Source organism: Cydia amplana, chromosome 22 (assembly GCF_948474715.1).
Source record: "Cydia amplana chromosome 22, ilCydAmpl1.1, whole genome shotgun sequence".
NCBI lineage: Eukaryota > Metazoa > Arthropoda > Insecta > Lepidoptera > Tortricidae > Cydia > Cydia amplana.
The window spans coordinates 2,917,464-2,942,229 of record NC_086090.1 but is presented as its reverse complement, the minus strand read 5'-3'; the positions used below and the strand labels follow the sequence as shown (position 1 = coordinate 2,942,229).

The window sequence follows — 24,766 nt, the reverse complement described above, 5'->3', positions numbered from 1 at the left end:
TTGAAAGAGATTAAAAACGTGGCTCATGAGCGAAGTGTTCTATGATTATGGAGAATACTTTAATCTACCTATAATGACATAAATAATATTATTGATAATGTTAGTTTTATAATTTGAATTCTTGTAATGAATTAATAATTAAAATCAATAATTACCTATACAATTTGTAATTTTATAATAGTAATTTACAAAACATAATGTACAGAATGTACCCACTATCCCGATGACTTGTAACGTTTTGTTATTAATAAATTATTTGTATTTGTATTTGTTTGTATTTGTATTTTGTTGGGTGTCATATCCACTCGGCCACCACCGCTTAGTCCAACCACAGACATAATTTAGTAGTAGCAAAACCATATCAAATTGTTAAACATAATCGGACCCTCGGTTCAGTTTTACCCGAGCTCGTTATATTTGACATTTCGTGACATAGTTTTCATTGTTCGGAGAAGACAATTCAATAATGGTCCTTTAAAATAACTGGAGGTCTGAATGCTTGAGGTCGGGAGTGCAAGAAACCCGCGAGCGAAGTATTTCCGCTTTGATGTATAAAATTCTTGTAGTTGCTGAGTTTTTTAGTTGCTTCAGATATTTCAAATATCTTTCAATTTTAAAAACAATGCTTACCTACAGTTTTTGAATAATCAAGAGAGCCTTTACCAGCTGGTGTGGACAAAATAAATTTTAAATATTTAATTAGGCTTTGTGGGAGCTACAAATGGTTTCTCTTTTAAATTTCTTTTTGTCAAGTCCGTGAAAGCCTCCAAGTTTCGCGCTGTCCGCCGAAAAAATAGGCCTTTAAATAACAGGCACGAAATGGAATGTCGACAACGCGGCGTGAAAGCCTTCGCTTCTATAAATCTAGGGGCAGACCAGAATTCGGAGAATGGCCAAAATAGGCAAAAACAGGTGTCAGTGCGATGGGCGGTGCGTGGGTATGATAAACAGCTTGTGGACTGAAAAAGTCTTTTGGGTCTAGAAACAGTAGGTAATACAACACTAAGTAAAGTCAAGATATATACAGTGGTATTACTAAAATAAATTAATAACTAGCTTAAATCTAAAATAGGCCCTTGAGGCATTGTACCAAGTATGCTGGCGACACTTCCTCGCTGTATCGCAATGCTGATACGTTGTGCGAGGTAGCCGCCAGCTCTTCGGTCACCAGTTACGTCAACCAGACGCTTCGCAATTCTGCGAACAACTTATGCGCGCTGGGACCCCATAGACCTAGAGTTTCAACTCCAAATGGTACAAAATGGTACTCTCTACCGAGGCTCTTATTTTTGTTTCGTTAGATGTTCTTCGTGAGACAATCTCTTTAGGGTTCCGTAACTCAAAAGGAAAAAACGGAACCCTGATAGGATCACTCGTGCGTCTGTCTACTCTATCTGTCGCTCGTACTCGCATATTAGGTGCGAGCGAGATTCAGAGAAAGTAAATTACGTTCTCGATAGCGTATATGTCAGTTTTGACACTGTCAATGACTATAAGGGTAACATTCCATTTCTGACCGCAGCTGCACTACTGGTACTGAACGCGTCGCTGTTACTGTCAATTTCCATAGTAAAATGAACAGTAGTGCAGCTGCGGTTGGAAATGGACTGTCACCTTAATGCGGACAGTACCGTATTAGTTTTGAATTCCTTGCTTATTGCCTAAGAGAACGTGTCTAATAAATGATGTTATGCTATTCTTTAAACGTGTAAATAACACACAGTCTCACCCTCGTATTGATTAGGCAAATATCCAACGACCTTGTCTTACTATCTAATAAATATAATAGCAAACAAACAGTCCCGAACTAAGCCTAAACTAAAACACTAGACGGCTAAGACATAAGACAAATATTCAACGCAAATATTTGCACATACGAAGATGGAATACTATTTACTAAGCAAGCCTCTCAAGTAATGTAGTTATAGAATTTCGCGAAGATTCGATGATGAATCAATGTGAATAGAATAAGTATGACTTATCATCATCCAGAGGCCAAATCTTACAAATCATGAACTTGAATCATGAACACGAATCCGTTTTTTTCGCCGAAATATAAACCGGAACCGAAAGTTCGGTTTAAGCTCTAGTTTCGACTGAAACATTAATTGAATGCCGAAACCTTTCGAAACTAGTAAAATACTATGGTTTTAATAAAATGTGAGAAATCGTTCGAATGATACCATTTTTTTTTTCATTTTGAAAAAAAAAAAACTTAAATTGTGTATTTTGAAAGTAAAATTGTTACCTACTTATCTGAATTGTTAATTTTCTATCTAATTAACTAGATTGCGTTTGAGTTCATGCGTCATCAATCTTATATGTAATCATTATCACTACACTTTATAAAACAAAGTCCCCCGCTGCGTCTGCCTGTGTGTATGTATGTTCGCGATAAACTCAAAAACGACTAAACAAAATTTCATGCGGTTTTCACTTATCAATAGAGCGATTCTTGAGTTAGGTATAGGTGTATAATTTGTTAAGGTTTTGTGTAACCCGTGCGAAGCCGGGGCGGGTCACTAGTCTAAGATATAATAGAGTTAGACCATGAAAAGTAGTAGCTAGTAGTAGAAAAGTCTACGCCAAGTGCCCACGCAGTGCAAGTGTTATTTTAAACGTCAAACTTCTATGAAATTATGACGTATGAATAACACTTGCACTGCGTGTGCTATCAAAATCGTTGCAGACTTATCTTGGTTTTCTCTATATACCTGTAAGTTTTCCCCTACTCTATTTTACAATAATTACGTATTAACTAAATACAATCTACATAAACGAAGTCCAGAGAAAGTTACTTAACTACAGTTACTGTCTGACTAAAAACTTGCTTCCAACATTTTCTTTTCGACTTATTCCAGTGTTCATCCCAGCATTATATTAAACCCACAAGAGACTGGCACGGAAGGTACGCTCATTTTACCCCCCTGTCGCTTTAACTATCGTGAGACGTGGCTGCGGCGGATCATACATTTCTTCAAAGCGGCAAGGTATTAAAACAAGAGCGCAAAATAAAACCATCTTTTGGATTACGCTACTACGTGTCAAGCTTGAACCGTGCCCGACAGCCGTATTCGAACAATGAGATACGTCAAATACTAGATATTGAAACGATATGGATTGGATATGTCAATGTCAAACAAGTGTCAAAAGTGACGTTTTTGTTTGAAGAAACGTCAATTTTGACACTTGACGTATCTCATTGTTCGAATACGGCTGCGAATTCCTTGAATAAAACCTTGTTTATTTTATTCACAGATTTACAATATACAAGCCTGTCAAATATCAAAAGTGCCACCAACATTGGAATGACATCTTATAAATGGAAGTAATGAATTCAGATATAAAATAATTTCGTAAATTATTTGTTTATCAACTGTATATTCCAAGATAAAATCCACCTTCATTCTGAATACAGTTTTTGTAGTTTTCAGTCCGCTATCCTTATGATTCGGTTCATTCAAGCGGCCGTTACCGGCCGCTATGAAGCTCATAAGTAGTCTTTTCTTTTTTCATTTACAAATGTGGTCATAATTGGTCTTTTTTTTTTCATTTACATCTACAAGTAGACTACGGTAGCCTCTTTCGCACTCATGAAATGTTCATATTGCGATGGCTTCCCTTGTGCACAATTCAATAGGTATTATTACTGAATACAGTATTTTGTAACCAAATCCTTGACAATATGACAATAACGTCTTCGTTTCTCCAAGGATATGTATTCGAAGCTGATTATAATCATGGATTCGATACCTATCCTATTAAAAGTTAGCGAATAACTAATCTTATTGATAACAACTCTAACAAGGATTGTGGGAGTTCGGTAAAGCACTGAGTTCGTTGACGTAGATCAAATTAGATATCTAGACTTAGGTACCTACAGGCAGGAATAAAGCAGACAGATGTGCTGCAAAGCTGCCCTGCTTAGGTACCTCTAAGAGTACAGATGTGAAGGTGCCTGCAAAAAATTGAAAATATTCTCGGAAATTTTAGCAAAATTTCACGGGAAACGGAGAGAATGTTCATTTTGGAAATGGACAATTTAGATTCCAATATGTAAATATGTATGAGAAATTTCCGAAATCCAAGTGGACATTTCTCAATTTGGGAAACATTCCGATGGCACAATGTATCAATCAGTTAGGCACGGATTTAGCAATGAGCCAATTTTGAAAAAATTGCAAAGTTTCTTTGATACATTCCCGGTATTTTTTTCTGCACGTTTAGTTATTCTTAATAAGTTTCGATTTCTTAGACACTTGAAATAGACGTCAATGACGTAAACGTTAAATGAAACAGTCGTCAACAGGCAAATAAATAATTCCTAACCTTAACGGGAACTTTCTAAGTGGAAACATCTATGTTTTCATAAATTCGTAAATTTTGATAAAGTTCTGCAACTTTCACATTGCTACACGCATAGACTAGGAATCCTCTAGACGGAGTTTAGAGCAATTATTTCATGAAACCGATGCTGCCAAAAATACGGGGGTGCGGGGGGACGAGATGAGCGAATCCCGTGCCGCGATTGGTCCGTTCAAAGACACGGACCAATCACGTCACGGGATTCTGACACTTTAACTCGAAGATGGAGTAAAATACCGTATATAGTGGCAGAGGGGGTAGCGTTACTATGCTCAGTCTAGAGAATGTCTTGTTTGTGGCTACACGTAAGTTCGCTACGGTGTTATATATTTCCTTCAGTCTCTTTTTATCTTACTTCTTATAAATAAAACAAAACTCCAGTTTTTGCAACGTGCTCTCCTCTAGGGAGTCGGCATTTGTTTCTAGAATTAACCTGGGACCCCGGGGAACTGCGGGTATGCTTGAAATATTCCGAAAATGCTTGAAATCCGTTTATTTTTGAGGGGAGAAAAATACAATGAAAAACTGAGTAAAAGTCATCTGAGATTTCAGATCTTTTTGTGTTATGTTTTAACTGTGATTTTATGGTTGCTATAGAAAACCTACTAATACTATAATAATTACTTATATGGTATGGTGGAATATTTTCGAACGATGGCGCCATAACCTTTGGCCTATGCTCGGCTAGATGGCGTTAATTTCAATATTTACAAATTAACACATATCAGTGAAGGAATAAGGATCAAAGTTAAATGGCGTTCTAACAGTTATAATTTTCTGTCAAACGATGGCGGTAAATTTACTGTGGCTACATGATTTACCATGACAGTAACTCTCTATAAAATCTATTCTCTTTGGTCTGAGGTAAGTGGTTTAAATAAATATTAATTATACTATCTTCTTAATCGCTGGCTGAAAATACGTTTGTGCTATATCCATTTTTGATAACAAAAATATGCTATAATTAACACCAATCGGTTTTTGAAAAAAAAAACACATTTTTCAAAAATGTTATGCCATAATCCGCATTTTACTATAGGACAATTACACTCTTTTGACAGAAAATTATCACAAAAGTGTGACATATCCAAAACTTGCGTTATATGATACATTGTACGTTTAACATTTACTCATCAAAAACAGATATGGCAATAATAAAAGTGCTTTTATTTCATGATTACCACTATATTCACAATATCTGTATAGTACTATAAATAGTAAACATATGTGCCTAAATGATAAATTAGTTCAATATTTCCTAAATGTAAAACTTTTCAAATATATATTTTTTTCTTTATTTTCGCTCTGCTGTAAGCCAATGTAAGTGGCGTATGGCACAAACGTATGCTAACCCGGCGTAACACAATGCAATACGATACAATACTGCATTTTAATACTATACGTACCACGGGTACAGGGACTATATCCCGTGAGTCTAAAGCTCTTGTAATATAGTACATAAAATTGTCGAAACTAATTTCCGTAATGGATTTGCAACTGAGCCTATTGATGAGCTATAAAAAAGAGTGGAAATGGATATTGCAAATGGAAGTCCGTTAATCTTAGTGATGAACTATTTTACATACGTATTTGGAACAGGTAAATAGTTCTTGCTGTATAAATTACTAGGGTCTCTATTGTTTCCCAAATAGTTTTAAGCCATAATGTATTGTTTGCCCGAATTTTCGTTAGTCATAATACATTTGTTTCAGAAACGTGGTTCTTTTCAGGATTGCGATAAAACAAACCTAACCTAACCTAACCTATCTATAGGATAACCTAACGAAAATCCTGAAATGTTAACGGCTTCAGTTTTATGACTAATGATAATATGACAAACAATACATTATGGCTTTAAACTTTATGGGAAACAACGGGACCCCAAATTACTAGCTTTTGCCCGCGACTTCGTCTGCGTGGTGTTAGTAATTTGGGGTTTTTTATCGATTCCCCATTCAAATTTCCACCCCCCTTTTCACCCACTTGAAGGGTGGTTTCTGGGATAAAAACTATTCTTCGTCCTTCCCCGGGACTCAAACTATCTCCATACCAAATTTCAAATAAATCAGTTCAGCGGTTTAAGCGTGAAGAGGTAACATACAGACACACTTTCGCATTTATAATATTAGCATGGACCTCGTAGAGCCCGTACCTTGAGTCATTGACATTATATACTCGTACGCTATCGAGAACGTAATTTACTTTCTATACATCTCGCTCGCACTAATATGCGAGTACGAGCGAGATGCAAAGAAAGTAAATTACGTTCTCGATGGCGTTTATGTCAGTGCCAAACTGATGCTAGCCACATAGGTATACGTAGTACGTATGGCAATATAAATTATAGCATATAAATTAAACTATGGTAGACAACAGGTAGTTTAAATCTCTAAAAAGTGATCTCTTTCAGACTATCAAAGTACTACTTTACTTTCTTAACTTTGATTAAATATTAGGTACTTAAAATTTAAACATTTAAATTCACCTAAATCATAGCCGTTCAATTTCGTCTTTGAAATATGAAATAAACGATGGAGATAACTCAAGCATTCTTGAAAAGCTTTGAATAGCACATGAAAGAGAGATTTTCAAGAATAAGAAACAAAGCTAACTAATAACATAGAGAAAAAAATACATAGAGTGCTCACTCCATACATCGGTTCAGACTATTAATTTCAGTGTCTACATCTAGTATCGAGTAGCGGAACTATCAGTACTGCTACTTGACAATAGATGTAGCACCGACCGGAAAGTCTTATCTCAACAGCATAAGACTTTCCGGTCGGTGGCGACATCTATTGTCAAGTAGCAGTACTGATAGTTCCGCTACTCGATGCTAGATGCTAATAGTCTTTTTGGTAGTAAAACTGATGTATGGAGTGAGCACTCTATGTATTTTTTTCTCTATGCTAATAAGAACTTGAGCTGAACAACTAAAGGTCTACCATAAAGTTTAGTTTTAAGTTTTTTTCTCGTCTTATTATAATATGATAGCATAGTTAATTTATTTAATATCTGGGAGACCGAGCTTTGCTCGGAAAACATATAAAAACTTACAATTGCGCGTTTTCCCAGAGATAAGACCTAGAAAGATGGATTTTTCGCCCCCAAAAACCACCATATTATAGCAAATTTCATCGAAATCGTTAGAGCCGTTTTCGAGATCCCCGAAATATATATAGGTACATATATATAAAAAAATAAAGAAGAATTGCTCGTTTAAAGTTCTAAGAATATACAGAGGTATAACAGTAGCTGTACAGATACGAAACTAAATTAATAACTAGCTTCAATCTAAAATAGGTCCTTGAAGCATTGTACCAAGGATGCTGGCGGCATTTCCTCGCTGGATCGCAACGCTGATATGTGCGAGGGAATATGATTATGTGCAGTAGTTGTGGGTTCAAGTCCCACCAAGACAGTGAATTTTTCCATTTTTTAATTAATTTCGAAGCTTAATATGATTATGTTGTCGATTTCCACGAAACGACGTCTGTTCTTCACACAGATCTAGAATTTACAAGATTGCCTGTCTAGGTATATCAAAAGTGCGACTAAAATCGGAATAATATCAAGTCATTGAGAAATAATATGTGATTGCATAAATTATTTGCTTTACAGCTAACAGTATATTCAAAGATATAAACACCCACAGTAACTCCTGAATAGAGCTTTTCGTAATTTTTTGGGGTGTTTAAACAACTCCGTGTGGCTCTGAAGTAATGAAAGGTAATTTATTAATTTCCTCATAGCTACCGTGCTGATTATTGTGATATTACTTATTGTATAATGGGCCCGATTCGGATTTTGTAATAAACATCTATTAGATATATTTTAGACATCGCCAAGATACGATAACGATATGTTTAAGATCTAACCTGTCAAATTTGACATTTCCGCGATTCTGGAGATACTCCTGAACGATTTCCACAAGATATTACTTAGAGATCTAATTCACTTCTAATAGATATCTAACACGATCTATCGTAAAAGTGACATTGGTTGACCGAATTGTGCTGCAAAAGAGAACTAGTTGAAATCTAAACTATAACGTATCTAGAATGGATCTAGTACGTGTCGTCTCTTGTGAATATCTTGAAGTTCGAATACGGCAGAATGATTTGAAATAACCGAATTGTACGTTTTTCTTTGTTAAAAGGCTAAAAACTGTTTCGTTTGTCTGATTTAACCAGTAACTTATTTTCATTAATGATTCAGTTCTTCCACGTGTTGTGTTTCAACGTTTGTCATTTGATACTTAAATATTCAATGACACTATTACAGGCTTCAAAGCCTTTGTTTCCTATATTGTATACCATTTACGATAGACAACGTAGGGTCTGATTTTACTTGAAAAAATTATATAAATACAGTCACGACCGATCTAATTTTGTAATTTCACTTACCGCATTATAATTTATGCATTAGGCTGTGAAATTGACAATTTGTACACCAAAAGGCAGCATCGGTCACCAACTGTATTTGTAAACCACTTGTAGTCTTTATAAATTCTTTTTCTACTCCAGCACTTAAATGTGTCAATTAAATGACTGACAGTGATATCTAAAGCAATGTCATTTGAATGCTTTGTCTATAGGCTCATAAGATGACTGCTAGCAGTCATCTTATGAGTATAATACAACTGCTTTATTTTTTTTAAATATACAAGTTCCGATCATCTTGATTGAAAGAGGTATGTTTTCATTTACAATAATAACTCTTTTTTTTTAAATAATAACTCAATTTTTTTTAAATAATAACTCTTTTTTTTTAATAATAACTCTTTTTTTTTAATAATAACTCTTTTTTTTTTTTTGCTTCAGCTGTCATAGAAAAAGTAATGTATGCAACAGCTCATAATTGGTTCTTAAAATTCTCGGGTCTTTTTTTACAAAACTCGACTACGTCTCGTTTTGTAACTTCGACCCTTGAATTTTAAGAACCCTTATTATATCACTGTTGCATAAACTACTATAGTCTTTAAAGGGGCCCACTGATTAACAGTCCGCCGGACGGTATCGGCCTGACAGTTAGAACAAAAAGTTAACAGCTCCGAACAACTGACAGGCCGATACCGTCCAGCAGACTGTTAATCATTGGGCCCCTTAATAGCAACCACTGTAGGTAATATACTTTTCTCAATAAATTATTTGTTATTTGTATTTGTATGCTAACTGTGCAATTTTCTCGTAATTTGTACTTAAGATGCAGTTCATTTCAAAGCAATTAGATAAGGACTAGACACGCAGCCTTGACTCGTACATAAAGTAACCTAAATCGACACTTAAATTTTTTATAGACGCCATTTTGCAAGAACTTTTACAAGTTGTATTTATTTAAACGACAGTTCGCAAGTTTGTTGAAAGGCGCTTTATAGTTCGACCATTATTTGTAATGTGCACGTCAATTTGAACTTACACTGACATGCTTACATTGTATTTTGTTATTATTTGTCTACTATCTTTGTATTGTTGTTTGTTTTGTAGTTCACAATGCAATGCCTGAGTATTAATACTGTAGTACTGTGTAACTAATTTGAATATCACTAAGTAAAAAACAAAGTCGCTTCCCGCTGTCTGTCCCTATGTATGCTTAGATCTTTAAAACTACGCAACGGATTTTGATGCGGTTTCTTTTAGTAGATATTAGGTGATTCAAGAGGAAGGTATAGGTATGTATAATTTGTAAACCCGTGCAAAGCCGGGGCGGGTCGCTAGTAATAAATAAAATAAATCGGAATGACATCTAAACGGTTTATTTTTGGTATTTAAGAGTTTTGCCGTTAGATGCGTTCAGAATAGTACTAGGTATATCTAAAAGTGTCAAAACATGATTTTCAAAAATAAAATGGAGTTATTACTGAATCGCGATTAGAAAGGGATTGAGATAGCTGTCAATCCATATTGATTTTGACGTAAGTGTATGGAAATCTGTTATTTCTAATCCCTTTCTGATCGCGATTCAGTAATACGTGGTATGCGATTTAGGCCGACGAAATGTAAAATATCAAACAAAATCAAACCAAATGAATGTTATTAAATATTTATCATCCAAAATCATCATTTAAAAGTCAATTTTACCAGCAAACATAAGAAAACAACTCAAAATTAGCATTTGATTACTTTGCCTCACATGTGAATAAAATGCAACTTTGCTATCAGTTTTTGAAGTGCAAAGTAAGCCTTTCTGAGCTGGTGTGGTGAAAAATAATTTAATTCACCCAACTTTGGTTAAGCTATGAGAACATACAAACAGTTAGAAATCCTTAGGGACGTCTTGAGAACTGCTCCGCTGGTCAAACTGTCGCGAACATATATAATGAACTCGCAAGTCTCTCGAGACTCGCGACCACATCGTTATTGTCCGTACAGGTCCGACATTCAAAGTCACATACGAGTTTACGTAGCGTAAGCTAGTACGTGGGTCATACTGAAAGTTTCTATGATGAGCCACTTAGAGATCGCGCAGTGAAAGAAAAAGCTTATTTGAATATATAACTCTTTGTCTATTTTTAAAATACAATTTAAAAATGTTGGGTAGGATGCCTATTCCTATTTTAATTGGTTTTATTGTCATTACCAAAGTTTTACAGTTTTAATTTTAAAAAGTTAGCTCCAAGTAGTGTGATAGTGTAAGCTGCCGATCTGTGTATATAAAAAGATAATATATATAAAATCCCTACAATTTAGGACTAATAGATGACGACATATAGTTATATACTTATACATAATTATATACATTGAAATCATCCATAACTCAGGATCATATGGGGCATTATCTATGAAAAGGGACCTTATTGTCGATGGCGTTTACGCCGCACAGCGTCGCGCGACATTGTATTTATATCGGAGCATCGTTAATTATGGCGTAACCGCCATAGACAATAAGGTCCCTTTTCATAGATAACGTCACATATATATATCTGTGATGAGCACACTAATAAATGTCCTTTACCAGGTTTTGAACCCGGGACCTCCCGCATCGTCGGCAATATCGAGTAGGCTAGGAGGCCGTTGAAAATTGGCAGTACAGTCAGCAATAATATACGAGTGATGGATGCTGTGTAAATGATTTGCACAAAAGTTTATTGCTATGAAATAAGAGTTATTGCAAATTATTTTGAGCTTAACAGTCATTATTTCTAATAGAAACAATGTCAAGGGCCGATTGTATTTCGCTGTAGATTTTTTTATTGATTAAATTATGGTGGAAAAATATAGTTTCCTATTCTGTAGAACAGGTATAAGTGCACTTTCTCAGTTTGTCCTAAAATAAACTTCATCCGAATTACGAAAACGTATGGTGTTTTCGTCAGTCAACGGAAATTGTTTTTTCTTTTCGTCTCAAATTTAAGTTTAGTATTAATTCCGTCCAGAATGAGGAGCTCTGCAAACTTACCCAATTTTATCAAAATCTCATGAAAAAAACTACAGCCAAAGAAACGATATGAACGAGCAAATAAAATGCGGCTATAATTAATTTTATCGTAATTTAACTGAAATCTGGAGCCAATAATTACGATATAAATATCAGGAATAAAAACAATTGTTATTTTAAATTTTTTACGTTTTGAGTCAGATAAAAGAAGTTAAATTATAAAAATAAGTAAAAGTAATAAATATATTTTAATGTTACACATTATATTTCAAATTTTCTTTAAAGTGTAAGTAAATTAAACGTAAAAAAATACATAATTTATAAATCCGTTGTCAATTTGAAATATAAATGTTTATTTTAAGAAAAACTCTGTTATAAACAAGATTTATAACAAAACTAAATTCAATTTAGAAGTAAATTCTCAAAACATTTCAAAACCCCACTCTAATCTATTTTACCTTCCTTAAGGATTCGTATTTCTCATAATCATTATTCATAACTCAACTTTAAACTGTCATTATCTTGCAAACTTCAAAAACTTGGCCAGTTTTTACTCACCATCTAACAGGAACAAAAGTCTAAACAGGATCCCAATCCGCTTCATGATGGTCACCATCAACACTCGAGTCACTCACTAGAGTTCACTAGTTTTGAACGGTCACTCACGCGCGAAGTCGCGAACGGGCGTCCGCCTGCCGCGGGCGCTCTGTCGACACTGGCGTAGCGGTAGCACCCCTAGAGCCGCTACGGCGTAGCGCTTCGAGATTCATTATACGGATTCTGTTTAATAAGTTGCAGTTTGCGTATGAATTTAGACTGACAAGTTAGGGTTGTCACGTGTTTAGTACCTTCGTAAGGCCCATACATTTTTGAAGTGAAAACTTCTTTAGCGGCGCTGGGCACATTTTGAGGTTGGGAAAAAATGATAAACTCGAGACAGCGTAAGGCGATCACGTGACCGTAAGGGGCGTAAGGCGATCACGTGACCGTAAGCCCCGTAAGGTGGCCACTCATAATTTAATGGCATTTAAATCAACAAAGAAAAACTCAATGTTATTTGACATTTATGTTGCGGACTCCTTTTCAAGACTCGATCTTTACCTATATGTTCAAATAATTTGACGTTGTCATGGCAGTATGTAAATAAACATGTCAATGAAAAAGTGTGATCTTATTTGAGAATGATCATAATATTAATCCCGGAGTGCAACCGTTGTTGCTTGTTTTTCTATTTTTGATCTGAGCTGTATCTAATACCTTTAAACGAGCAATTCTTGTATATTTATTTATTTATATATATTTAAATATATATAAATAAATAAATCGTTCATGCTGATTGATGCACGCGAAATGCAATCGGTGTCGAGCTACCAAATCCTTAATTTTTTTTTAAATCAGAATCGACAACGAAATATTGGTATGTACCGATGATATTCATCAAATTGCGTACACAAAAACACATTTGCAATCAATATTCGATAAATTCAGTCTTCTTACATGAAATATTTAATTCTATATTTTAAATTTAAATAAAAAAGTAATAATTTAAGTTATTAATTATAATTAAAGCCACTATCCAAATGGTAGGTAAAATAATATCAACCAAAATGTTAAATATGTAGCTGGTTCTATGAAATGGATTTAAGCAATCTTTTCAATAATTATATTTCCACGAAATTACTCACATTCTCACAGTAGTAAAAAATTCGTCTTCACACTTTTAAAATAACGCCCAATATGTTTTATCATATTTCTGCGTTCTGTGAAACGAAAGCATTTAAAACTGTTTGAACTCCGAATTTTACTTGCTTTGTATAAATAAAATATTTCATCCATGCAGGACTTTATGATAAAATAAAATAAACATTGACAGCCATCACATGCTATTGGCGAATAAAATGACTTATTCAGACTTTCAACGAAATATTTGTAATAAAAAAAATAACGGGTTTCACTCCGGGAGTGCCGGCAGATGTGAAAACTCAATGACATTGTAACAGTTTTACAATCAGGTCACGTGTCCGTCTTACGAATTTTAAATCTGTCGAATCTGTCGGTCACGTGACCTGTCGCGAGTTTAACATTTTTTCCCCACCTCAAAAAGTGCACAGCGCCGCTAAAGAAGTTTTCACTTCAAAAAAACAGTAAAATCAACAAATGAAATGGTTATTTCCATAGGTTAACGGGCGGACAAATATCCTGATGGTAAGCAGTTATCGACACCCATGGACATCTGCTATACCATAAAGTGGTTGCAAGTGCGTCGCCGGCTTTTAAAATGGGAGTACGCTCTTGAAGGTTTTATTTAAGGCCGGAATAAGGGTCGGTTTCACTATACCGTCTGTATTTAAGCCTGATTCAAGCTAAAGATACGTCAATAATTTGCTAAAGTTACGATATAGCCCACGTCCATTAAAAAATAGTGTTAAATAAATATTTAATAGATAATAAAATTGTCCACAGGAGTAGCAGAGACGGGTCAATTTATTATGGAAACATATAAAAAGTGGACTCATCTTTGCTGACCCTGAAGGCTTAATAGAATAATTAGAATTATTCTTGCATGCTTAGCAAGTTACAATAGTACAGCATGTTTATATTTAATTGACACAAATGTATATCAAGAGCGGAACTAACTGCCATCAAACTGTTTCGCAGATTGGCAGTACTTTTTCAATGTACAGTCAGCAGCAATAGTTGTTAAGCGGGCCAAGTGTTCAAAATGATCTTGACGCGACTTTATTGTTAAGAGAATAAGAGCGTGTCAAGGTAATTTTGAACACCTCGCCCGCTTAGCAACTTCTGCTGCTGACTGTACCGTGTCTTATGAAAGTTATGAAAATAAATGATTAATATTGACGACTGGTCTGGCCTAGTGGGTAGTGACCCTGCCTGTGAAGCCGCGGTCCCGGGTTCGAATCCCGGTAAGGGCATTTATTTGTGTGATGAGCACATATATTTGTTCCTGAGTCTTGGGTGGTTTCTATGTATTTATGTATTTTTATATTATATATATCGTTGTCTGAGTACTCACAACACAAGACTTCTTGAGCTTACTGTGGGACTTAGTCAATCTGTGTAAGAATGTCCTAATAATATTTATTTATTTATATTATTATGATGCAGTTTTATAAGTATGTTAGTTGGATGTAGTTCCTTAGTTAGTTGCTCCAATTTTGAGCGAGATCCACAGACAAGACATCCTCTAGACTGAGCATAGTAGGGGCATTCCACGAGAATGTCGCTTACGTAACGACATTATTCTAATACTTCTGAAAATGCTGAGTAAGCTATATTGGGTCTGTTAATATTTCACGACTTGGCTAAGAAATTGGCAGTATAATCTAGAACTTTAGGGATTTGATTAAGGTAGCTGCCATACAAGGCGAAAGCGTTACGTAAGCGACATTCTCGTGGAATGCCCCAGTAACGCTACCCCCTCTGCCACAAATTACGGTAGTTTTACTCCATCTTCGACTCAAAGTGTCAGAATCCCGTGCCGTGATTGGTCCGTGTCTTTGAACGGACCAATCACGGGACGGGATTCGCTCACCTCGTCCCCCGCACCCCAGTATTTTTGGCAGCATCGGTTTCATGAAATAATTGCTCTAAACTCCATCTAGAGGATTCCTAGTCTATGGCGAGATCAAATTCCGCTCTAATACGTGCTTCATAACTCAGTATTTAATTTATTATCACCATAGCGTGGTTTGTCGGGGGCAAAAGCGTACCAGCGCTAGTGACTAATTAAATATCAACGTTTTATCGATACCGATTGTGAACAATTTTTAAATCATATTATAAATGGGACTCGTCCTTTAAATAATTAATATTTAGAGTGTTTATTATTTTATTATATATTTTCAAACCTGTTTGATTTATTCTTATTGCAACTGTAAATTTACATCGAATAATAATTTAGTTAATTTTATTATAAAAGCAATTAAAGTTTACGTGAAATTTTGGTGTGGATATCTAATGCGAAAGCCGAAGGCCGAGCTCCATGTAGGGCCGAAGGCCCGAATCGTCTAGGCTGTCAGTGCTTAAACACAGAACAATAGTATAAATTGCAAGTCCCAAATTGTTTGACATTTACAAAGACTTAATATTTAAAAACTTTCGCGTTTTGAACACATAGTAACTCACATTTATAGACGGGCCTATCTCGAAATTTATTTTATTACCTTTATTTATCGACGTTTCGACACAGGTTTCACTGGTCGTGGTCGCGGCTAACTGATGTCCCAACAAAATGTCAAAACAGAGATTTGTGCAACTACCCGACGAAAAGTGTATGAAAAAGTTTGGGGTAGACATCATATTTTCAAACCACCCACTTCACATAATGTTAATAATTATTGTCAATAGACCCGCGATAGACCCGTCTATAAATGTGATTTAACCCCTCGTTTCCCAGGACCTCTCAAATCCATACAATTCCGGCTCATATTTGAGCCACTGGGATCTGACAGGTTAATATGTATTTGCAAAGACGTTTGACATTGACTAAGAAAAATGTTGTTTTAGGTAATTTACAAAGTACCTACACAAAAAAAAAGTTTGCACCACTTTCTTAAGTTAGCGCCATAAGATTCAGGTGCAAAAATAACTTAATTGAGTGTAGTGGCCACCCCCCCTTTTAGGGGTTGAATTTTTCTAGCCTAAAATATGGCCAGGGATTTTCTTGACAGAATAATAAAGTTTTCATCAATATCCGTTCAGCCGTTTTCACGTGATGCGCGGTCAAATAAACAGACAAACAGACAAAAATTCTAAAATCTGTTGGAACGTGTTCTGTTATCGATTCTAAGTACCTATCCCCCAACCAACTTTTTTTCGAATATTTCCATGTACAGACTTTCAACCCTCTTCAGCTTTATTATATGTATAGATTAGTTTTACTAGTCCTCGCAATTTTTAAACGTCAAACTAAATTAGACCCGTTAAACTAGGGTACCTATTGGGAAGGTGCGAAGTCGGTAGAGGGGCAAGTGGCGCTGATCGTCACAAACACAGGTAATCTTATGGAATGTCCGACATTAGTACTAGCGGCAGCCGCTTGAACGAATTTTACTCCATAAGATTTAACGTACAAAGTCCGACAAAGTGAGGGCTGCACCAGTCGTGCACATAGCGAATGTGTACTGTGTTATGTCGAATCAAGAAATATGTCGCAGAGTACTACTAGAGTTACAATGACATATAGGGGGCACTCCGCCGGGAGGGGGTTGTATATACTCCGTTCACTGATTACATGCCAGTGTCATCCGTTTTACGCAGGAGCTGCACTCGAACTATACAAACCTCAACTTGATTTGATATTAACGTAACGTCAGCAAGCGATACTACATTTCTTATATTAAGAGGGAAGGATCGCACGTGATCGTCCAGATAAAACGTATTTCCACTGCTTAATATTTTCCATTCTTCATGTGTTTTTAGTATATTATTGGCACAATGAAAAAATAGGTTTATAGGTCCTCCTTTTTTCAAAATTTACAATACATTTTTATTTAAAAAAAGCGAAACATACAAACCTAGAATATATTTCGTTGAAGCGATCGACATCAAAATGAAAGTCATATGTTAAGATTTAGTTGGTGGAAAACGTTTTCTCCCGAAATGAAAACTGTAAGTGTACTTTTTGTTAGTAGCTATATACATATTTCCCTTTTAAAGGAAAAATCGTACATAAATGCTCTGCATGTATTTCAATTTTTTTTCTATTTTAGTCGAAATAGCTCGTAATTATAACGTTACTTCAAAAAAACACATAATATTGTATGGCTGCCTATCAATTCGGTTACCAAACTTCGCCGCCGGTATGAACTTACATTTAATTTGATTTCCAATAGCAACTATCGAGTTTAAGAAGAATCCCGCAAATTAGTTAAAGTCTTAATTATAATTACCTTGCTTAGGAGAAGTACTAATCGTTTGACGATAAATAAAATTGATTTAATGACAATGTTTAAAACAACTTGACCCAATTATAACCACTTGACCGTCCGGCCCGCGAGACTGTTTTCCTCTCAACCGTCCGGGTTTTTTTCGCGTCGCACGCCCCGCGCTGCGCATCCACAACTTTCTACAAAACCCTAGCGTACACTGCCATCTAAATTTTTTTAGAGCTAACTATTTAGTATTCCGTTAGATGCCGAAATATTCCGTTAGATGTCTCTGAAATCAATTCTTTCTTCCACCCCTTTGGATAGTAAGGTTCCCTCGGACGGTTAAGAGCATATTTTTTTCGGATACTATGCTATCGTCGGACGGTCAAGTGGATAAGGGCAATCGTTGACAATGTCTAAAAGATTTCTTGAAAACGTCTTAAAGATTTTTTGAAATGGATACATAGCAGAATGTGCAAGTCGCAAAATGAGCACTAGTGCAAATCGCAGAAGGTGCAGGTAGTAAAACGTGCAGATCGTAAAACGAGCAGGTCGCAAAATGTGCAAATCGTACAAAGTGCAGGTCGCGAAATGTGCAAATCGTAAAAAGTGCAGGCCGCATAATGTGCAAATCATAAAAAGCGCAGGTCGCCAAATGTGCAAATCGTAAAAAGTGCAGGTCGCGAAAGGTGCATATAGTAATGTCGTTTGCTTTGTGTGTCGTCCCTAGTTAAACTGCATGGTACAAAGTCCAACGGGCATATTTCAAAGCACTGCCTCATAAATTATTTGCTCATAAAACAAGGTCACGATAAGGTATCAAAATAATAAAAAAGATAGCAGGTTTGTTTCAAAATATTTTAACATTCGGTAATCAACAGAAGCCTTATTGGCAACGATTACGCTTTTTGGACCTGTAGAATCTGAGCTCTATTTCAAAATCTACACATTTTGCGACTTGCTCATTATGCGATCTGCTTGCACATTTTGCGATCTGCTCATTATGAGATCTGCACATTTTGCGATCTGCTCATTATGAGATCTGCACATTTTGCGATCTGCTCATTATGAGATCTGTACATTTTGCGATCTTCTCATTATGAGATTTGCACATTTTGCGATTTGCTCATTTTACGTAGCCTGCGACTTGAACATTCTGCTAATACCTAAATGAAATTTTATATAACGAAACAGAAAGCACTGATACTAAGAATTTAACTTTATTTAATCGATACTCTCATGACCCTAATGAACGTCAATTAAATAAAAAAAAACTTCTCGCACCTTTCAGCAATCCATCAAAAAGATAAAGGCAAATTTAATAATAATTGAAAATGTACACTTGAATCCGCACAGACTTTATGATTAATTTTAACAATTAAATGTACTCTTTATTACAATAAAGTTAAAGCCTAATGTGGCTTAAACTTTCACGTGGACTTTATTCATTCTGGCTCTCAAAATACAAGAATTGCGATTGTAAAGCAGTGATGTTAAGTGAAACAATCGTACATGAGTGTTCCATCGCCGAACGTGTGCGAACATTCGCCTCAGGTCCACCAATATTGTGAGACCTCAAGATCTGTAGACCTTCCTGATCCAAGCAGTGGTTCCTGTATCCCGGTTGTATCCTAAAGAAGCTAGAAGTTTATACACTTTACACACACACATCACTACTTACACATTAGTATTTGAGTGGCGCGATAGATGGCGCTACTAGTTGATGAATTCTCTTCATTAGGGCTGATTTACAAGGGTGTTATCTCATAAGTGGTTCAAGCGAAGGCACGGAGACCTAAATTCTAATTTAACATATTGTTATGGTTTTGATTTGCTTTTGAAACCTTGACGTTTTCGTGATTGACCTCGCATCTCCCGTACGACTTCCCCTTCACGGCTCGGCCATGACATTGAGCGACTTGCGACGGCGGCAGCGACAACCATAGGTAGGAACGAAAGGTCCGATCGCTGTGTCTCGCTCCAACTTATGGTTATCGCTGCCGCCGTCGCCAGTCGCTCAATGTCGTGGCCAAGCCGTCATTGTGCATGCACCAATCAGCGTAAGCGATCTTCAAGTTCGTATTAAAACCAGATCAAAACCACTAATTGTTAATATGAATCCAGCTCTTTTTATTCATTTAATCTTTATTGCACAACACATGAAAGTACAAATGGCGGACTTAATGCCTTAAGACATTCTCTACCAGTCAACCAATGGGTTAAACCAAAAAGATAAAGTAGGTGCAGTGTCTTTTAAAGTAAATAGATTTGTAACCAAGACTAAATCTCTTATCAGACTTATATAGTTACGGCGTTATTCATAAACGTCTGCTAAGTTAATCAGCTGATGATTATCGTTTGTCCTTCTCTATGGCATAACGACAGATAGGGACAAACGACGATCATCAGCTGATTAAGTTAGCAGCCGTTTATAAAGCCATTTCTATAGTTCGTTGGGCAGAACTTATTTCTCAAAACAATATTACAATACACATGATTTTGCTAGTTATTGGAATTACAGAGCATGATGGGAGGTTTTTCGGCACTAATGAATTTGTTAATGGGTGATTCCATCAGACGATGTGATAATTGGTGGACCAGCGGGAATCCGGATTGAGATACGCAATAATACGCATGTAGGGTTCCGTGTGCGGCGCAAAATCGCTTTTGAGCACGTAAATGACACAAAGAAAGTTAAAACAATATTTATTAAATAGACAGTCATAACTAAGATACTACAGTGAAATTCCGCGCTTATATTAAACAGAATAGGAAACTCTATCTATCCACTAAATTTTATCAAATTCAGACGAAAAAAAATGTTTTATTATAAGCCTACACAGTGTCCCACTGCTGGGCAAAAATATAACGACACAAAATTAAAATCGGCCCAAACAGGCCATAATATTATAGCGTGACTCGCTCTTGGCTATTTTACGAGCTTATTTAACTTGCAATGTACTATGTATGTAGGTATGTTTGTACGGGTCAAATCTTGCAAGTTAGACTCACTTCCCGACTTCTTCTTCTTCGAAAATTTGCATACACATGTAAGTCGGGTTGTCACCCGACTGCATATGCAATATTATGGTACCATTGAGCTGATCTGCTGATGGAGACAGGAGGTGGCTATAGGTACTCCGTGATGAAGCAACGTTGTTGTCTGTCGTAAGAAAAGTACAGTCAGCGATAAAAGCATGTACCAAAAATGAAATTATTGCCAAAAACTTACTTAATTTAAACATAACTTTAAAACATATGTACTCATTATTAAATTTGTTATCTGTGCCTTGAACCACGAATGTCCTCAGTTTGATATTGACCGCCAGTAACCTCACAGGAAATGATAATTATCGTTGATTAAATTTGTGTCGTTTTATGTTACACTGATAATTATTGTTTAAACTAACCACAAGTAGGTACTAAAAACGTATCTACGCATAAACGTAATAAAACATTGGAAAATCCTTCGTCGGACATCAAATTTTTTCATACAAATTGTAGGTATCTAAATCGATTCAGCCGTTAAAGCGTGAAGAGGTAACAGAGACCTTTCACATTTTGTAATACGAGTATTAGTAGGGATTATCACTACAATATTATAAAACAAAGTTGCTTCCCGCTGTCTGTCCCTATGAATACTTAGATCTTTCAAACTACGAAACGGATCTAGATGCGGTTTTTTTGTAGATAGAGTGATTCAAGAGGAAGGTTTTTTGTATAATTTGTTAAACCGTGCGAAGCCGGGGCGGGTCGCTAGTTACACAACAAAAGGCTAAAAATAACGAACGAGTTCCTACATTTGATATAATAATATGATGATCAATTTAAGTGTAAGGCCCGAGTGGACGCTCGGAGCGGAGCGTTCGGCGGAGCGTGTAGCGTCGCGTTGGGCTCACAAGTGATTTGAGCAGCGTGCACTAAGGCCGCTCCTATACGTTTGCATTTGTTTAACATGCACGCCGCAGGCCCCGCCCCGCTGCACGCCCAACTCGAGCATCCACTCAGGCCTTACACTTAGGCAACTGCCATAAGCTACTTCCCCACAGCCTTTGCAAAAATAAATTACCCGCATTATGCACCCAATTACGCACCTTCTCTCCCCTATTTAAATATATAAGTACACATTTAACATGTCTTACGCAAATTTCCATGTCCAGCTTCCTCGAACCTTCGGCAAACATCCAATCACCCCCCCCTCCCCCCTCTCTAACACCCCTCGCTCGCGCGTGCTCCCACATAACGCTTCCGCTTCGTTAGACAAGGTAATGAGTAATGGAAAGATTCCAGTTTGCTTACGATATAACTTGACGTATTTGACCTGATTTTGCCTTTTTTGTGACAAATATCTGGGAGCTCGTAAAACATATAAAAACTCGTAAATGCGCGTTTTCCTAGAGATAAGATCAAGCTAGATCGATTTTTCGCCCCCAAAAACCACCATATAGCAAATCTCATCGAAATCTTTAGAGCCGTTTCCGAGATCCCCGAAATATATATAAATAAATAAATACATATTAAATAAATAAGTAAATATACAAGAATTGCTCGTTTAAAGGTATAAGATTTTTGATTAAAAGAAAGACAAATGTTTATTTAATTTCATGATTTTTTTTATAAATTAAAACATTGTGTAATACTATGTCCGTCACATGTTATATTCTTGTTATTTAAATGCTAATTAAAATATTTAAGTTAGGTAGGTATATACTATGCCCAATTTTGTAATACCTAATCGTTTATAGCATGACGTATTAAGTAAAGAGAATTGGCTATATTGATTTAATCAAATATTTTTAACAAGTTTGTGTATGTAATGTTTTAAAATAAATATATATACCTATTAATAAGGCTAGATATACCGATTCCATTTAATAAAATATATAAATAAAAAATAAAAAAATATTGGGGGACATCTTACACAGATCAACCTAGCCCCAAACTAAGCAAAGCTTGTACTATGGGTGCTAGGCGACGATATACATACTTATATAGATAAATACATACTTATATACATAGAAAACATCCATGACTCCGGAACAAATATTAGTGTTCATCACACAAATAAATGCCCTTACCGGGATTCGAACCCAGGACCATCGGCTTAGCAGGCAGGGTCACTACCCACTAGGCCAGACCGGTCGTCGATATGCAACAAGTATTAAGCTGAAAGTATGGACTGTACTTTAAATTGCTTTAAAAAAATCCTGTAAATAATTTAGCAACCTTTTAAGAAACCTTCAACATTAAACAAAGTGACAGAGTACTAACTTACTTTCTATAGTAATTAAATTATTACCTATTCAACAAACTAATTAAGCATCACGACTTGAACTAGAAACATAACACGACTTGAACTAGAAACATAACACGACTTGAACTAGAAACATAACCATAAAACCCATTGCATTGCTACGAACACGAAAACTGAGGGCCTACCGCGAACCACGTTCGAAGTGTTACCTCCCTGTCACACTTACGTACGAATTTACAAGTGCGACAGAGAGGCAACACGTCGAACGTGGTTCGCGGTAGGCCCTCTGCTCAACTCAGCAGGAATAAATCCTAACCTTGCGTTGATTGGCACCCAGGCGCCAACACTTGTCCCAGCTAATCAAATGGCACCATTGCAACCGTTTCTATCTGGCAATCGAACTTAATCCACTGAAATTTCACCTCTATAAAAAGTAACATACGGTGGACATTCCAATAGTAGATTTTGAGATGTTACGTTTCGGTTCTGAGATAGAAAATTAAGGTGATCAGCTGAAAGGGTGTATGAATGTTTGGCGCGAACGCTTGGACATACCGTTTTGCTAGAGAGTAGATAGATTGGTAATTCTTCAAACAAAGGTTATGTGTGTGTATCTACGTGTGAATTTATTGATTTGGTCGATAGGAATTTACAAATTTACAAATATTTGATGATTAATATCAATCAGATCTTTTTTTATCACTCGCATCATCGACGTGAAATGTGCTGCGAGTAATGTCATATATAAAAAAAAAACAAATTCTTAAGGCTTGAATGGCATTCAAGTGTAATTTTAAATAAATGTCGTGGCTTCCAACCTCCTGACGGACTGGCTGACTGACATACATATTTGGAACTACGGACATTTAAATTCAAAATTAGACATGACAACGACACGACAAAATAAGATCAGTTCACGACGGAAAGCCAGACCGACCGGAAAGACTGTTCAATGTCCATACATCTGAAAATACACAATAAAACATTTAAAGTAGGTACTTAGTGATAAAAAGAAAATTAGAACAAAGCCTCACGTAAAAATAACAAGAAATAAAAAGAAAGAAGATTGCATTATTGTCAACATCTTTGTACACAGTTATAAAATTAATGATATCTCATCTTATCTTATCTAGAACAAATATTGTCGCAACTATTAAAACTGGATTTTATAAGTACCCGTAACGTAAACTTAATAAACAAAACATCTAACACACTTTTACCCAAGCAAATTGTATCACAAAATAAAACCAAAACCAATATCGGTTGTACTCGGTTGTTTACGACACTGAGGGCCTACCGCGAACCACGTTCGACGTGTTGCCTCCCTGTCACACTTACGTACTAATTTAAAAGTGCGACAGAGAGGCAACATGTCGAATGTAGTTCGCGGTAGGCCCTCTGATTTTCTCGGCGATGAAACGTGACCGTCCATCGCATCACACACTCCACACTCTGTCTGTACAAGCAGGCTATTCGACATTTGTACCGCAATGTTATGTGACCAGTTTTGAACCTTATTGTTAAGGCATAAGGTTTACCAAGGATCAGTAAAGTTGCTGTCTGTACATTCACATTGCTCGTAAAATGAACTGCAAGGAATAAATGATTCGAGAGGTACTTAGCTTCTCGTATAGTTTAGGATTTTTGGCAGGTAGTAATTTGGAACGTGAACGTGATTTGCTGTAATTCATGATTTTTTTGTACCTTTTTGTATGAATTACCCGCGGTTATTTACAATCGACAATCTATTAAGAAGCTTATTATGAAGTTTAAGTGTAAGGCCTGAGTAGACGCTCGAAGCGAAGCGTTCGGCGGGGCGTGCAGTGTGGCGTCGGGGTCAGGAGTAATTTGAGCAGCGTGCACTAAGACCGCTCCTATA

General features: G+C 36.1%; 1 protein-coding gene across 1 annotated transcript in view; it reads right to left on the bottom strand.

Annotated features, from left to right (window-relative positions):
* LOC134658388 (uncharacterized) overlaps positions 1–12,443 on the bottom strand; it is a 409,322-nt gene extending 396,879 nt beyond the window's left edge. The window contains exon 1 of the mRNA XM_063514070.1: positions 12,301–12,443. Within this exon, the coding sequence (XP_063370140.1) occupies positions 12,301–12,358 (58 nt within the window). The 5' untranslated portion in view covers positions 12,359–12,443. The remainder of the gene's footprint in view (positions 1–12,300) is intronic.
* Positions 12,444–24,766: the final 12,323 nt, after the last annotated feature.